Here is a 15,291-nt window from a genome sequence, read left to right on the forward strand (position 1 = left end):
ATTAAACAGACTACTCTGACAAGGAAAAAACTGGGTGAGAGCCAGATCCAACTGAGCCAGTAAGTTTTCTCTATCAATTTATTAAAATGCAATTTACTAAAAATTCAATTTATTGAGTCATACCAGGAAAAATTCAATATGCATTTATTTTTCCACCCAAAGATAAATTTGAATTCAGAATAAAAATAAATCATTTACCTCCAAGTATGATACTTTCAGAGTAAATTCGAAGTCACTCTTTTTATCAATTTCTTTGAAGAGCAGTTGTATTACCCTAGGAATGACCCCAACTGTTGGTTCATTTTCTTGCTCTGCAGTATATGCACCTCCCATCGAATAGGTTTTTCCAGAGCCAGTCTGCCCATAGGCCAGGACGGTTGCATTGTATCCTGGCAAAACAGAAGTCACATGTGTACTGATGGGGGCTCAAATATTTTCATCCAATCAATACCCTCCATGTCCTTCAGTAATTACTTGTAGCAGAACGGAGACTGCTCTCTGAACACAAGGGTCTCTTGGGAATGTCAGACACAAAGAAAAATTACATGGGTGCCATGACTTTGCATTACTCCAAATAAGCAAAGAAGAAAAATATCGAACCCACATGTATGCTTCTCTTGCTAGCTCTTAAAAGCTAGGAAGTAAAACACTTAAAGATATGACTGAGATAATGATAGTGACTAAGTCACTGTCTCAAAGTCATTCAGGGTTTTAGAATTCTGCTTTCTACCTAACAATTCTAAATTATGGGAATTAATTGGAAGTCTTAGAAAATGCATAGATAGAAGGGATTCTAACATGTATTTCTTTGATTAACAAAGTCTACATTTGAACCCTATTATCAGGTTCCTCATAGAATGTCATCATTTAAGTATGATTCAATGTGATATATCTGGAGAAGGAAATGGCAACCCACTCCAGTACTCTTGCCTTGAAAATCCCATGGACGGAGGAGCTTGGTGCAGGCTACTATCCATGAGGTTGCAAAGAGTTGGGCACGACTGAGAGACTTCACTTAATGTGATGTATGTCCTTTTTTTTTCTTTTTTGAGAGAACTTATTTCTGTTTTATTGACTATGCCAAAGCCTTTGACTGTGTGGATCACAATACACTGCGGAAAATTCTGAAAGAGATGGGAATACCAGACCACCTGACCTGCCTCTTGAGAAACCTATATGCAGGTCAGGAAGCAACAGTTAGAACTGGACATGGAACAACAGACTGGTTCCAAATAGGAAAAGGAGTATGTCAAGGCTGTATATTGTCACCCCGCTTATTTAACTTATATCCAGAGTACATCATGAGAAACACTGGGCTGGAAGAAGCACAAGCTGGAATCAAGATTGCCAGGAGAAATATCAATAACCTCAGATATGCAGATGACACCACCCTTATGGCAGAAAGTGAAGAGGAACTAAAAAGTCTCTTGATGAAAGTGAAAGAGGAGGGTGAAAAAGTTGGTTTAAAGCTCAACATTCAGAAAACTAAGCTCATGGCATCCGGTCCCATCATTTCATGGAAAATAGATGGGGAAACAGTGGAAACAGTGTCAGACTATTTTTTGGCGCTCCAAAATCACTACAGATGGTGATTGCAGCCACGAAATTAAAAGATGCTTACTCCTTGCAAGGAAAGTTAAGACCAACTTAGATAGCATATTCAAAAGCAGAGACATTACTTTGCCAACAAATGTCCATCTAGTCAAGGCTATGGTTTTTCCAGTGGTCATGTACGGATGTGAAAGTTGGACTGTGAAGAAAGCTGAGTGCCAAAGAATTGATGCTTTTGAACTGTGGTGTTGGAGAAGACTCTTGAGAGTCCTTTGAACTGCAAGGAGATCCAACCAGTCCATTCTAAAGGGGATCAGTCCTGGGTGTTCATTGGAAGGACTGATGCTAAAGCTGAAATTCCAATATTTTGGCCACCTCATGTGAAGAGTTGACTCATTGGAAAGGACTCTGATTCTAGGAGGGATTGGAGGCCAGAGGAGAAGGGGCGACAGAGGATGAGATGGTTGGATGGCATCACCAACTCGATGGACATGAGTTTGGGTGAACTCCGGGAGTTGGTGATGGACAGGGAGGCCTGGGGTGCTGCAATTCATGGGGTTGCAAAGAGTCGGACACAACTGAGCAACTGAACTGAACTGATTCATGTAAATGAAGACCTTGATGTTCTGGAAGATCTTAAGATGTTACATTGAGATTTTCACTGTAATAGATTGCTAATATCAACTGGCATGACTCTGGAGCAAGAGAATAACATTTCATAATCTATAATATCACAGATATGTATATATATAGTAATAACTGGGAAATCAAGTTTCAGCACTTTTTTACAAAAAACTCAGGGTGCTGTTGAGCTGATTGAAAAATACTGGCTTTATCTTTGTAGCTGAGAGCAATATTAACCAAACACATATACACTGAAATCACTTTCTATTGCCTCTAAAGACCATAATTCCCATAGTTTCTCAAGTTAAGAATACGAAAGTAATGGAACTGGAGACACACAAACAGGGCGGCGGCAGTGACAAAGACACTGATGATGACAGCAGCAGCGTTGAACAAGGTGGTGGGGGTTACTCAGCGTGGCTGTCAGGTGAACGCTATGGCTTTTCAGTTTAGTTGAAATTCCCTCCATGGCCTTCTGGAGTCCCTTGGTGTGTCTCCAGAGTAAATTTAAATTACTCTACATTTCATCAATGTTGGAGTGGCAAGAAAAGGGGGGAACTGATTTGGGGTGAAAAGGTATAATGAACTGTAAACTCCATATAAATATCTCAAAAACAAAGATGAGTGAAAAGAAACCAGAGCCTTTGAACTTCATGAAAGATTTCCAGGAATTCCTGACTCAGCAGACTCATCATGTCAACATGATTTCTGGATCAGTTAGTGGGGACAAAGAAGAAGAGGCTCTTTAGGGAGCTGGAACAGATGGTGATCAAAATGGACTCAATCACCCATCTGTTGAAATTTCCTTGGATGAAAACTCAGGAATGTTAGTAAATGGGTTTGAAAGGACCTTTGATGAAAAGCTCAAGGGTTGATACTACAACTATGCCAGCAAAGGCACCACCTGGCTCACTGAACACATTTAAATCCATTCAGGTGAGAAACTTCATTGATGTCACTTATGCCCATTTGCATCTGCCTGTGATCGTTATCTGGAAGCCCATATGTGTTCCCATATAGGAGAAAAACCATACAAATGTGGATTGTGTTCCTTTTGCTGCAGTGATTGAAGCATCCTGTCCCATCATCAAAAGCACAAATCTAAAATGGTTCTAGGTTTAAGGTACTAGGTCTTCCTTAAGCAGCAAGAGAATGTGCAGGGGTTTACAGAAGAAAATTAGCAATCTGACCTATAGCAGAAGAGCACTAATCAACTTAAGCCCACCTTCCACAGTGGTTCAGGAGCCAGAACCTTAATGATTTTGCCCATGAAATCCCAAATATCCAGAGTGACTCCTATGAAAGTATGGCAAAAACCACACCAACAGGGGGTCTGCCAAGAGACCCCCAAGAACTTATGGTTGACAACCCATTAAACCAGCTCTCAACTCTAGCAGGACAGTTGTCCAGTTTGCCACTTGAAAAGCAAAACCTCGCACCCCCTGATGTAGTTCCCTGCACCAAGAAGCCTTCACTAATGCAGCAGCCCTCTACCCAGGCAGTAGTTTCTGTAGTGTCAGCAAGTATCCCTTAGAGTTCCTCTTCCCACCAGCCCTGAACCTCGGCTGTCACAGTCAGAGGAACTACAGCCCAGTGGGAGGTCCAAGCAGTGAACCAAGCGCCCACACGAGTAGTCCAAGCATGGGAAACAGCCAACCGAGCACTCTAGCTCCCACCCTGCTATATAAATCTAGAGTAAATAAATTTGAATAGGAGGCTGTCATTTTTATATTGGGTAATAACTAGCTTACTCTGAAGACAGCTTGGTCAAACAATAAAATATATTGTTACTAACTCTTACTTTCTGTGTACTTTGCAAAATTTTTAAAATTTGATTCAAATCTTGAAAGTGTTACTAACTGGCTTCAAGCAAACATTTTACCTATTAAGTACTAACTAAAAAGCACTTTTACACTTACAGTAAGTGAAAGGGAAATATTGGTGGTATGTCTCCACAAAAACCCCAAAGTGCCAAGTTAATGTATCTTGTCCTCTCTTCCAAATGCTACAAAGCCATTAGAATGAGTTCTTGTGGTTTAATATCTAATCTAAACTAATCTCCACTGCACTGTTGAAAGAGCAGCATCAAGGAGTTTCTCCATATAACTCTCCTTGTCAATCTGAGGCTTGTGAATCGAAAGTCTGCAGTCTGTTCTGCTGTTGCTTTTAGCACTTACAGCTCAGATTAGTTTTACAGCAGTCACTTCCAAATGTGTAACTTGGCCCTTGTATGTATATATTGTCAAAAACGAGATGCTGTCATTTTGACACTTTTGTGGCTATTTTTTTTTCTACTTATTCTTCATATAAAAGCAATACCACAAAATATAAAATGAAAGTATTCATTAAACAAAAAGGAGGACCTCTCATGCTAAAACCAGTTTATTAACTGTATATTCTGGGCCAAAGGGTGATCAACACTTTTTTTTCCTGACAACTAAAGATGTTTTGAAAGAGCAATTTAGTTCAGTTTTTTTTCAGAACTATAAACTAGAATGTATAATTTAAAAATTCCTATGAATTAAAGTTGAAATACAGTTGTATTCCAAAGGTATCAATGCTTGAAAGCTAGTTAATTCTAAACACACTAACAATTTTGAAGCAAATCTACATTAGAAACTTTTTTGGTATTGTATTTTTTTTTAATATTTAAGGTTTTATTTAAATTTTTGTGAGTTAAATTCTGTATTGGAAAGATGTTGGCATCTTCCATTAAGTATTCAATGTTTCTTCCATTTTATTTTTAATAAAATATTTTATAGAAATGAGTTGAGAAAAGCTTAACATGGACTATTTATAATACTTCACTGTTAACAGGCAATGTTCTGAAACCAAATTTATTTTTGTTCAGTGAACATAACTAGATTTTAAAGCGGATAGATAATTTATCTCCACTAACTCTTTTTAAGAAACTGTAAAGGGATTAACAGGGAATGATTTTATTTCAGATTTTTATTAATATAGTAAGTAGCTACAACTTCTTGAAACTCAAGTAAAGGATATACTTTTACTTTGAAAAAATTTCACTAGCTATTTTCCAGTGCCATTTCATTTTAGAAATAGGTGTTCGCCATTCATCTGCAGAACTGTTTGACAAAGGGAATATTAACTAAAAAAAAAAAAGTCCAGAATAAACTTCATTTAAGTTCTACAAAAATATTTTTCAAATGGATGTATTTTTTTTAATTCCCTACTAAGGACTTTTCATTAAGTAGTCTTACAGAATATATGATTTCTAGAACTTAGTTTTGTTAATATGTACTTTGATGTAAAGAACGTATTTTGTATGTAAACATAAAACTTGAGTATGGTTGCAAAACACACTACATTGTTTAAGGATTCCAGAAATCAGTTTAATGCTGGAATAACTATTTAGTATGTAATAGTTTTACAATTATGTAATTCATATTGTGAATAAAGCCTTGCTTTTGTAATATATGAACAAAAAAACGCCACACTTTCAAAAAAAAGAAACAGAATATAAAAGAAGAACTTTAACATTCTTATGAAGTTGTGAAGGTACATTCTGTGAAAGATAACAGAATAATACAGGGTCTGGATGCCATATTTTTCTTTAGGAATGGCTAAAGGAAAGGAAGGATGGTTAATTAGAAGAAAATTAGAATAAAATAATGGTCCTCCAAATATATAGATAGGAAAAAGATTAACTTTATAGGAGACGTCTGGCAGATACCACCTTAATCAAATGATCATAAAGAACACCAGTAGTAATAGAACAAATCAAAATTGTGTGCTGTTCCGTAGGATTCAATGAGAAGAATACAGCACCACTTCTGCGATATTCCTGCTAAAGATATACAATCTGAATCTAATCATAAACAAATATCATTTACAAACTTGGCCTGTGATTGTCAAAACTGTCATGATCATGAAAGTCAAAAGACCAAATGAGTTTTATAATAAAGAAGACTACAGAGGCAGTACAACTAAATACAACATATGACTTTGAACTAGATCCTTCTGCTATATGGGACATTATTGGGACAACTGGTGAAACTTGAATGAGGTCTGAGTACCAGATGGTAGTGATGTAACAATGCTAATTTCATGATTTTGATGGTCGTATTGTAGTTACATAGGAGAAAGCTCCTGTTCGTAACAAATATACACTAAAGTATTCAGGGGACCATCAGGACAACAACTCATGTCAAAGGGTTCAGAAAAAAATAGTCCTTTATGCTGTTCCTGCAACATTTGTTTGAAATTAAGTTTGAAATTACTGTTTTACTATTTTAAAAATCTGAAACAAAGTATTCAATGTGTCTTAAGCCATGACATCATTTTAAGAAGTGAAAAAAAAATGTGAGTAGCTGTTGCCTGGAAGAACTAATGTCACTGAGTAGAAATTACTAGGAAGCAAATTTCATCTCAATATAATCTAACACAATTAGAGTAGTCCAAAAACCAATCTGTGATATTTCTGTCAAAGAAAAAAATTTTAACCAGATGCTGGAAGTTCACTTAACAGAGACATTGCTAGAAAGTAATTTTCTTTGGATGGAAAGAAAAATAGACTAGATGATGTGTAAATATCACTTTCAACTTTAAAGGACTAGTACACCATGGGTCTACTTCTTTTAAATCCTTTGAATCTTGACTAACCACTGTAGTAGACTAACAGTTAGACACCTCTCTGGCACTGCTCCCTTCTTCAGAACTTTGCCATAGTCTTAAATAACACTAAAGCCCTGGCTTCTCTTCTGTAATCAAGATTATTAACTGGCCAGTGTATTCAGGGGCTTTAGGAAATCTCAAAGGTTTTAACATTTAAAATACTTTTGTCTAAAAAAAATGAAGCAAAAAGTTTAATATTTCTTATGTGTTTAACAGGCTTCCCTGGTGGCTCAGAGGTTAAAGCCTCTGCCTGCAATGCAGGAGACCTGGGTTCAATCCCTGGGTCAAGAAGATCCCCTGGAGAAGGAAATAGCAACCCACTCCAGTATTCTTGCCTGGAGAATCCCATGGATGGAGGAGCCTGGTGGGCTACAGTCCACGGGATCGCAAAGAGTCAGACACGACTGTGTTTAACAGTGTGTACATAGTCATCTACTTCCACTCCTACCCCTGGACTTTGAACTCTTTCAGGGCCCAGAAGCTGTATTATTTACCTCTGAATCCCTCAAGAGGCTTTGCAGTGCCTGGGCCTCAACTAGGGCGTCATCAGCACCCATCAAAGAACTTAAAATCTAACGAGGTTTCATAGCAAACAAACAAAAACATATACAAGTCAAAGATGAGCAGAACCATAGAAAGCAAATATAGCATAAAGGTACTTTCATTGGGTCAGTTCTTAGGTTGTGGGCTTTTTGAAGGGAGGACTCATGTTTCATCCATTCCTGTATTGGCAGCACCCAATCACAGTGCCTGACACATAGTATATGTTCAAGAACCGTTTGAAGAATCAACCAGTCTCACCTTTAAATACGCCTTTTATGAGTGGTGCTACTGCTGTATTGAAGACTTCCTCTTGTTCAGTAGAGGGGTCAAACACAAAATCGTAAGTAAAAGATTTGTCAGTACCAACCACCACCTAGAGAAGGCAAGGAACAAGGAGTAAGGGGAAAAAAAAAAAAAAGGCTAGACCGTGCCCCTCACTGCTATTTGGCACCAGCTGTTCAGAGGGAGGCCCAGGACTCTGCTACGCACCTGAGGTTCCCCGGGTACGAAGGAAAGGCACATTTGGCAGCCCTCATTAATCTCTTTGGGGACCAAAGGGCGACATCGCAGTGCCACTCTTACAGGAATGCCCTTCACCTCTTCCTTCATGATCCTACTTCTGCACCGTCTCTGCTGAGGGTAAAAAAAAAAGAAAAAGATGCTCTTTGATAAACCTTGGTAGGTCGGCAGGAGTGGGAGAGCGTCCTCCTTCAGTTCTGGCCCTCCTCGGAGGGTGTGGTGGGTTAGGGAAGTCAGCGGTAGCCTACGGCGGCAGCCTCTTTCTCCCAGCGGGATCGCTACCTCGGGAAAGTCACTGTCTCTCAGTCTTGGCCAGGACAGGACTGCCCATCACCCTGACCCTCTGAAAACAGCGAAGTGGCCTCTGAGATAGAAAGAAAAAGCCCAGCGGAGACGACGACAAAGAACCAAAGCACCAGGGTACCAGGAAGGACAGATCCTGAGCTAAGGTGCCCCCTTAACTCACCAAACTAAACGTCCCTTACCAGGTCTCCCGCCGCCCTGTCCCAACCAGAGGTTTAACCGCCAAGTTTCAAATCACTCCCGGGGGCGCCAGCCAACCGGAGCGCAGACAGCCTGAGGGCGGAGCACGCACGCGGCGCGCGCAGGAAGACGCATGGGAGGGGGACGTGCGCGTCGCCCCCTGACCCCGCCTCTTTCCGACTCAGCCTAACATCCGCTTCCGGTTCCCAGGCTGAGTTGGCGGTGAGCAGAGACTCGGCGCCTGAGGCCTGCGGGTTGGAGAGGTAGTAAGACAACTTTTACAGTGCTGTGGGCCAGGACTCAGGCACGATGCGGGAAAGAGATCTGGAAGGTGGCTGGTGGTAAAGGAAAGGCCAATCTGCAGACCGCCACCATTACTCATCACATTAGGGAATGTGGGGCGGTGCCTTGCCCCGAGTTTATATGGATAGTTGGAATCAGCATTCCGTTGAATTTCGAAAGTAGTCAGATAGTTTTAGATTCGATCCTGATTTCCTCCTCTCTAGAATGAGGACGGTAACATATGTTTCACAAGCTTGTTGTGAGAAAGCAGATCATTTCTATAGTGTATCTAAGAGGTTGTTAGCATCCAGATAGTCAGCCAAGTTGATAGTTTTCTTCCTTCTCTCCCAAAATCTATCACCTACCTAGAAGTGGGCTGGGCATATAGACTGACAGTCTTGGAATGAGTTGGGTTGTTTTCTAAAACTTGCTGGGCTGTTTTCCCTTTTAAATCATTTTCGTCAGCTTTGATTCACGCTTCCATTCCAGGTCCTTGCTGGAGATGGACAGCCGGATTCCTTACGATGACTACCCGGTGGTTTTCCTGCCTGCCTATGAGAATCCCCCAGCATGGATTCCTCCTCATGAGGTGGGAACCATCTGTACAAGGAATTTTTTTCCCATAGGCACAGGATGATATATGAAAGGGAGGATGGCAGTTAGAAAGCTCAATGGAGAGTGAATCTTAGCTAGAAGTTGGATTCTGAGCAACTGTTACTAAAACAGTGTTACCTGTTTTACTTAAACCAAGTCCATGACTTCACCTTCTCCTGGCTTCAGGGTGATGCATTTGTGTTCTGGATTAAAGTAGTAAGCCTGATAATAAGATCTCTGGGGTTGCTGTGTCTTGCAGAGGGTATACCATCCAGACTACAACAATGAGTTGACCCAGTTTCTGCCCCGCATCGTTACACTGAAGAAGCCCCCTGGAGCTCAGGTGAGCTTATGGAACAGTTGCTTCTTATTCCAGGCTAGGTTTGTCCGTACCAGGCCCAGAAGTTGGCCATGGTTGGGGGGGGGGATAAATTGGGAAGCAGATAAGGAGGCTCTGAATCTTCCTTTTATGAGCAGAAAAGCTGAGATGCCACTTGCACAACTTCTGACTGCTCTCTGAGGGACATAAGGCAAGCTGTCATACATTGATGCTACTAGATACTGCTGTGTTTGTGGTCTGTATTGAGCCCCCTTCTGTGCTCTTGTCTTACAGTTGGGGTTTAACATCCGAGGAGGAAAGGCCTCCCAGCTGGGCATCTTTATCTCCAAGGTGCGTCTGCCTGGTAGGCAATATGGATAGCTACTTCCCTTTGTTGTCAGATTGCTGAACCCTGATGTCCCAAGGCTGGGGAGAAGGATGATTCAGTAGACTTATAGAAGGGGCATAGTGAGACTGTCCTTGCCCACTTACAACTTCCTACCTTGCAAGCCACCTGTTTCCCCACGTCATCTCTCTCTCTCACACACACACACAACGAATATAGTACCTTACATTTGAACGGCATTTAATTTCACTTACACTGTTTGAAATTATCCTACCTTGATTATATATATTACAGGTGATTCCTGACTCTGATGCACATCGAGCAGGACTTCAGGAAGGGGACCAAGTCCTAGCTGTGAATGATGTGGATTTCCAAGATATTGAGCACAGCAAGGTGAGCACAGCACCTGGGCTGTGGTGAGGCTAGAAGCCATCCCAGGTAGGATGCAGTGGGTAAGAGTAGCCTAATGTGTAACCTGATAAAGAATTTCACCTTGATAAGAGGGAGGCAGCTATTGGTGACCCAGAAGGTTGGAGTGGCAAACTACTTTCCTCCTGTTATAATTCTTTCCTGGGTTGTATCTCTTCATTTGTACAAGCTGCCATGTTCCTTCCAGGCTGTTGAGATCCTGAAGACAGCTCGAGAAATCAGCATGCGGGTCCGCTTCTTTCCCTACAGTAAGTGCCTCTCTCTTTTTTGCTTACCTGGCAGAACCCTCAGTGGGAACTCTTTACTGATTAGTAGAGGCCCCACAAGTTGGTGATGGGGAGTTGGGAACTCAGGTCAGAAAATAACCTGTGCTTTTCTTCCTTTTCTTTCTTGTTTTCCCCAAGATTATCATCGCCAGAAAGAGAGGACTGTGCACTAGAGAGTTGCAACCCACAGCCCTCCACATGGGATCTCCTAGGACAAGCTAGCTAGGTCTCAGGGAAGCCATCTGGGAAACTACTTTCAGCCTCACCCTGGGAGAGTGGAGTCGGCAGGATGGGGAGACAGCAAGACCCTGCACTGAGCCAGCCGGCCAACTGCATTTTCCCAACTGTACTGTGCTTTGAGTTCTCTAGTTTTCTATGTGGGCTTCATACCCTGGAAGGAGAAGGATGGTGATGTCTAGGTATCTCTTAGCTTGTGGAGAACCCTGCTAGAGAAGGCAGCTGACATTTATTGAATACCATGTGCTAGGCAATTCCACATATTTCATGTCATTTTCATTAGCATATACAAATCAGTAGAAAAAAGGATATTGGGGGCCTCCCCGGTAATCTGCCTGACCATCTCATCCTATCGTTATACTAGCAGTGTATACCCGTACATTTTGGAGACTGCAATGGAACCATGTTTTCCTCCCCTCCCTCATTCTATTTTCTCTCTGCAAAAAAGTAAAATACAGTGCTGAGGACATGTTGGTGTGACTTTTGAATGATACTGGTTGGGTGATAAATGCTTTTGAGATAAAAATAAAAGCTCTTCCAAAGAGAGGAACCACTAGAAGCAACAGAGCAACACTGTACGTACTTCACAATTGTCTCTTTCTGGCCAGAATGTTAGGGAGACCCAGGAAGCTTATCTGCAGTATGACTGAGGAATGGGTATAGGGTGAGGGGTACTGGAGGAAACGGTGTCCCTTCCCCCATGAACTATGGCCACTTCTGTGCAGGAGCCAGTATTAATATAGTTCTGTCTTCTCTTTTCCCAGATTCTTTCATCTGGAACATAAACTAAGGGAGAGGCTTAGATGCATTTCTTTTCAGGGATAGCAGTAAGCAGTCAGTTCCCAATTTCCACCTGGTTGGTTGAGTAGTACTGACTGCTTGCTGACTTCCCCCTTGTCTTCACCCCAACTCCCAAATAGCCATGTTCTTCTGCCATGTTCTTAGCAATCCATTGTTAGATATTCCAGGCCACGTGTAATGCCATTGACATGTTCACAATACCCATTAAGAATAGAAAGTTATCTAATGAGGTATGGGGTGAAGTTGTACCCCATAATGAAAGTCTCAAATTTTCCTTGAAGAATCCTGGGAAACTTCAATATATATTTTGAGGCCCTTCCCCCTGAAGAGTGATGCTGTTGGTTTGAGAAGTAGCCTAGATGTCTGATTTTTAAAATATATATTTATTTTTTATTTTTTGTACTTAAAGATCTTTTTATTCAAAGTCACAGTACAATTGTGTATATCAACTATGCCTCAATTTTTAAAAATCACTATTAGAAGGCTGCACCTCTTCACTTTCAGCACCACCTCTACTCATGTTGCCACAGTTAACTCACTTTCCCACTCTACTCTTCCCAAATTTTGCATAAACCAATTTACTGACTCTGCCGACCACTAATCAACCAGGGTTTCCATCCCACTTCTTTTTAATGAATTTGAGTAAGTCTTCAAATATGGGAAACTGTTCTAAATAGTAGTAACATATCTCTGTGAGGAAGTTCTGGTTCTTCCTATAAACACCCCCCCCCCAACCCCAGCTCTGCTATGGTACCTCTTCTAGAGGCTCAGTGCTATTGTCAGGTAGCAATATCCTGGTGAGCAGAGCTGGAGGTGCAGTCAATCTAGCTGCCTCTGTGTTTCCTGGAAAGTGAAAGTGTTAGTCGTATCTGACTCTTTGTGACCTCATGGATTGTAGCCCACCAGGCTCTTCTGTCCTTGGAATTCTCCAGGCAAGAATCCTGGAGTGGGTTGCTGTTCCCTTCTCCAGGGAAATATTCCCGACCCAGAAATTGAACCTGGGTTTCCATTGCAGGTGGAGTCTTCACCATCTGAGCCACCAGTGAAATCCACCCCCCCAGCCCCACATAGAATATATGTTCATATTTGCTCTGCTGCCCCCAAATGGCCATCTGAGTAAGAAACTAGGGGCTGAGATACTTGCACAAAGACATATTGGCTGAGTCTACTGAATGTTGAGGTTCAAGACTCTCCCTGTGGGTAAAAGGTTTTAAAACAACTCATCTAAGAAGTGTAGTGAACAGGGTAAAAAGTCCCAGCCAGGTACCACAGGCCTAAGAGGCAAAAATCCTCTTGCCCTAAATTGGTTCGTTCTTTGAGGTACTTAGAATGGCTCTGTGTTGGGACACTACCGTGGTGCAACTGCATTGTGGAGGTGTAGGTATGGTGTGGAGAAGGCACAAACAATAAGAGACTGGGGTGAAAGGACCTGTCATATATTGAAGGTGTAGATAAGAAAACAATGAAGGAACTGTGTTGGTCTTTGAGATATTCTAGCTGCTGTAGCAGAGAAGGCAATGGCACCCAACTCCAGTACTCTTGCCTGGAAAATCCCATGGACAGAGGAGCCTGGTAGTCTACAGTCCATGGAGTCGCGAAGAGTCAGACACGACTGAGCAACTTCACTTTCACTTTTCACTTTGATGCATTGGAGAAGGAAATGGCAACCCACTCTAGTGTTCTTGTCTGGAGAATCCCAGGGATGGGGGAGCCTGGTGGGCTGCCATCTATGGGATCACACAGAGTCAGACACGACTGAAGCGACTTAGCAGCAGCAGCTGCTGTAGAATTGGATCCCCTGCAGATGTTGTTTATCAGTAAGACATCCCACATGGTCAGGTGGGATTGATTCCTGGACTCTGCAAGAACTTTCCACCTTGTAACTGTGAGAAGTGGTCAAGGAAAAAAAGATAGCATTTTCAGGGGTTCTGTTTTACCCCTAAGCCTAGGAATTGAATAAGAGCTTCATAAGTAGCCAAGTATTTAAACCGTAAACGTGAAGTGGGGGAGGACTGGAACTGGGAAGCCCAAATACAGCAAATTGATCAAATTAGGCAGAGAGATAGCCTAAGCTGTCAATAAGAACAGTGGTTTTTGATGTTTGACTCATTGGAGGGTCCCAGTTGGATTTTACCACCAAAGTGTGTGTTAAGGAAGGAAGGTAGTAGAGTGAAGTGGCTGGAGTCAAATCTCAACTCTCAGAGGCATCTTGTAGGAGACACAAAAAAGAAGTTTTTATCTTCTCATCCCTTTCACCTAAAAGCAAACCAGGCAGCTGCTTTGGGCTGAAGTTAGTTCCGTTTCCCCTTCAGTATGTCAGGCAGAAAAATTGGCCTGGCCATCAACTCAGCAAAGGAAGTTTGCCTTCTCTGCTTGTACCCTCCCTACCTCAGCAAGACTGGGAGAAAGGATCCTCTCCTCTTCCTTCAGTAGAAAGGATTTAACCTTGAAAGAAGGGCAGAAGCCATGCCTTGGAATAGCTCTGTGTGTATATGTGTGTGTGTGTTTGTGCAAAAGAAAAAACAAAGGTTAGGTTCAGGGACACGATTCCAGGCCTTTGCACTGCATAGTACGGAGATGAACCTTACCCCGACCCCACAATAGGATAAACCAAAGTTAACCAAAAGAGTAAGCCATGGTGAATAACTAGGGACGAATGCAATGGAGAAATCATAAAGAGACATGAGTTATATTTTTTGCATTGCAACTGGTTTTGGGACTGGGCTCAATAATTCTGCCTCCTCTGTAGAGACTTGTCTGGATAAATGAGAAATGAAGTAAGTGATCAGATAGTGTTAAGACCCTCTTCTGACCCAGAGTTACTGGATAGGGATAGTCCTTTCTGAGGCATAATGATGCTTCCCTAGGACCAAGAAGCCTCAAAGCTCTAATCCCTGACACAAGTAAATCTCCCAAGTAAATAGAGCAAAGTATGAAAAAGCAGAGACATTACTTTGCCAACAAAGGTCCATCTAGTCAAAGCTATGGTTTTTCCAGTAGTCATGCATAGATGTGAGAGTTGGACTATAAAGAAAGCTGAGTGCTGAAGAATTGATACTTTTGAACTATGGTGTTGGAGAAGACCCTTGAGAGTCCCTTGGACTGCAAGGAGATCCAACCAGTCAATCCTAAAGGACTGATGCTGAAGCTGAAACGCCAATACTTTGGCCACCTGATGTAAAGAACTGACTCTTGGAAAAGACCTTGATGCTGGGAAAGATTGAAGACAGGAGAAGGGGTTGACACAGGATGAGATGGTTGGATGGCATCACTGACTCAATGGACATGATTTTGAGCAAGCTCTGGGAGCTGGTGATGGACCGGAAAGCCTGACGCACTGCAGTCCATGGGGTTGCAAAGAGTCTGACATGACTGAGCGACTGAACTGAACTGAACTGAGATGCTCCCCACTGGGACTGAGCTAGATATGCCAGAAGCAGTTGTAATGATGATATAATTACCTCTCTCTGCCCATACATCTTCTACCCACTTATCTGTTTCCTCGAAAAAATTGATGTCTACAGGATAATGTGTTGCAGAGAGTTGAATCATTTAGTTGATATTCAAAGAGAATAATGTACCTGTCTTTCTCTCTGCTAGTCTTTTTTTTTCCTATGCACTCATGCTTGTATTTTTATTATCCTCTCTGCTAGTTTTACCAA

The 15,291-nt window shown here is 41.8% G+C and overlaps 2 protein-coding genes and 1 pseudogene across 2 annotated transcripts in view; 2 read left to right on the forward strand and 1 right to left on the reverse strand.

Moving 5' to 3' along the window:
• KIF4A (kinesin family member 4A) overlaps nt 1-7,962 on the reverse strand; it is a 129,831-nt gene extending 121,869 nt beyond the window's left edge. Inside the window, exons 1-3 of the mRNA XM_068962400.1 lie at nt 7,843-7,962; nt 7,612-7,726; nt 199-389 (exon numbers count right to left, since the gene is read on the reverse strand). Of these exons, the coding sequence (XP_068818501.1) occupies nt 199-389; nt 7,612-7,726; nt 7,843-7,962 (426 nt within the window). The remainder of the gene's footprint in view (nt 1-198; nt 390-7,611; nt 7,727-7,842) is intronic.
• On the forward strand, nt 2,796-3,888 carry LOC138071018 (zinc finger protein Pegasus pseudogene; annotated as a pseudogene).
• Nucleotides 7,963-8,553: 591 nt separating the features above from the next.
• On the forward strand, nt 8,554-11,281 carry PDZD11 (PDZ domain containing 11). Its single transcript, XM_068962742.1, has 7 exons — nt 8,554-8,618; nt 9,127-9,226; nt 9,491-9,574; nt 9,845-9,901; nt 10,191-10,289; nt 10,513-10,573; nt 10,730-11,281. The coding sequence occupies exons 2-7, from the start codon at nt 9,140-9,142 to the stop codon at nt 10,762-10,764; spliced, it is 423 nt and encodes a 140-aa protein (XP_068818843.1). The 5' UTR covers nt 8,554-8,618; nt 9,127-9,139; the 3' UTR covers nt 10,765-11,281.
• The last annotated feature ends 4,010 nt before the right edge of the window (nt 11,282-15,291 follow it).

Source organism: Capricornis sumatraensis, chromosome X, assembly GCF_032405125.1.
Source record: "Capricornis sumatraensis isolate serow.1 chromosome X, serow.2, whole genome shotgun sequence".
NCBI classification, from domain to species: Eukaryota; Metazoa; Chordata; class Mammalia; order Artiodactyla; family Bovidae; genus Capricornis; species Capricornis sumatraensis.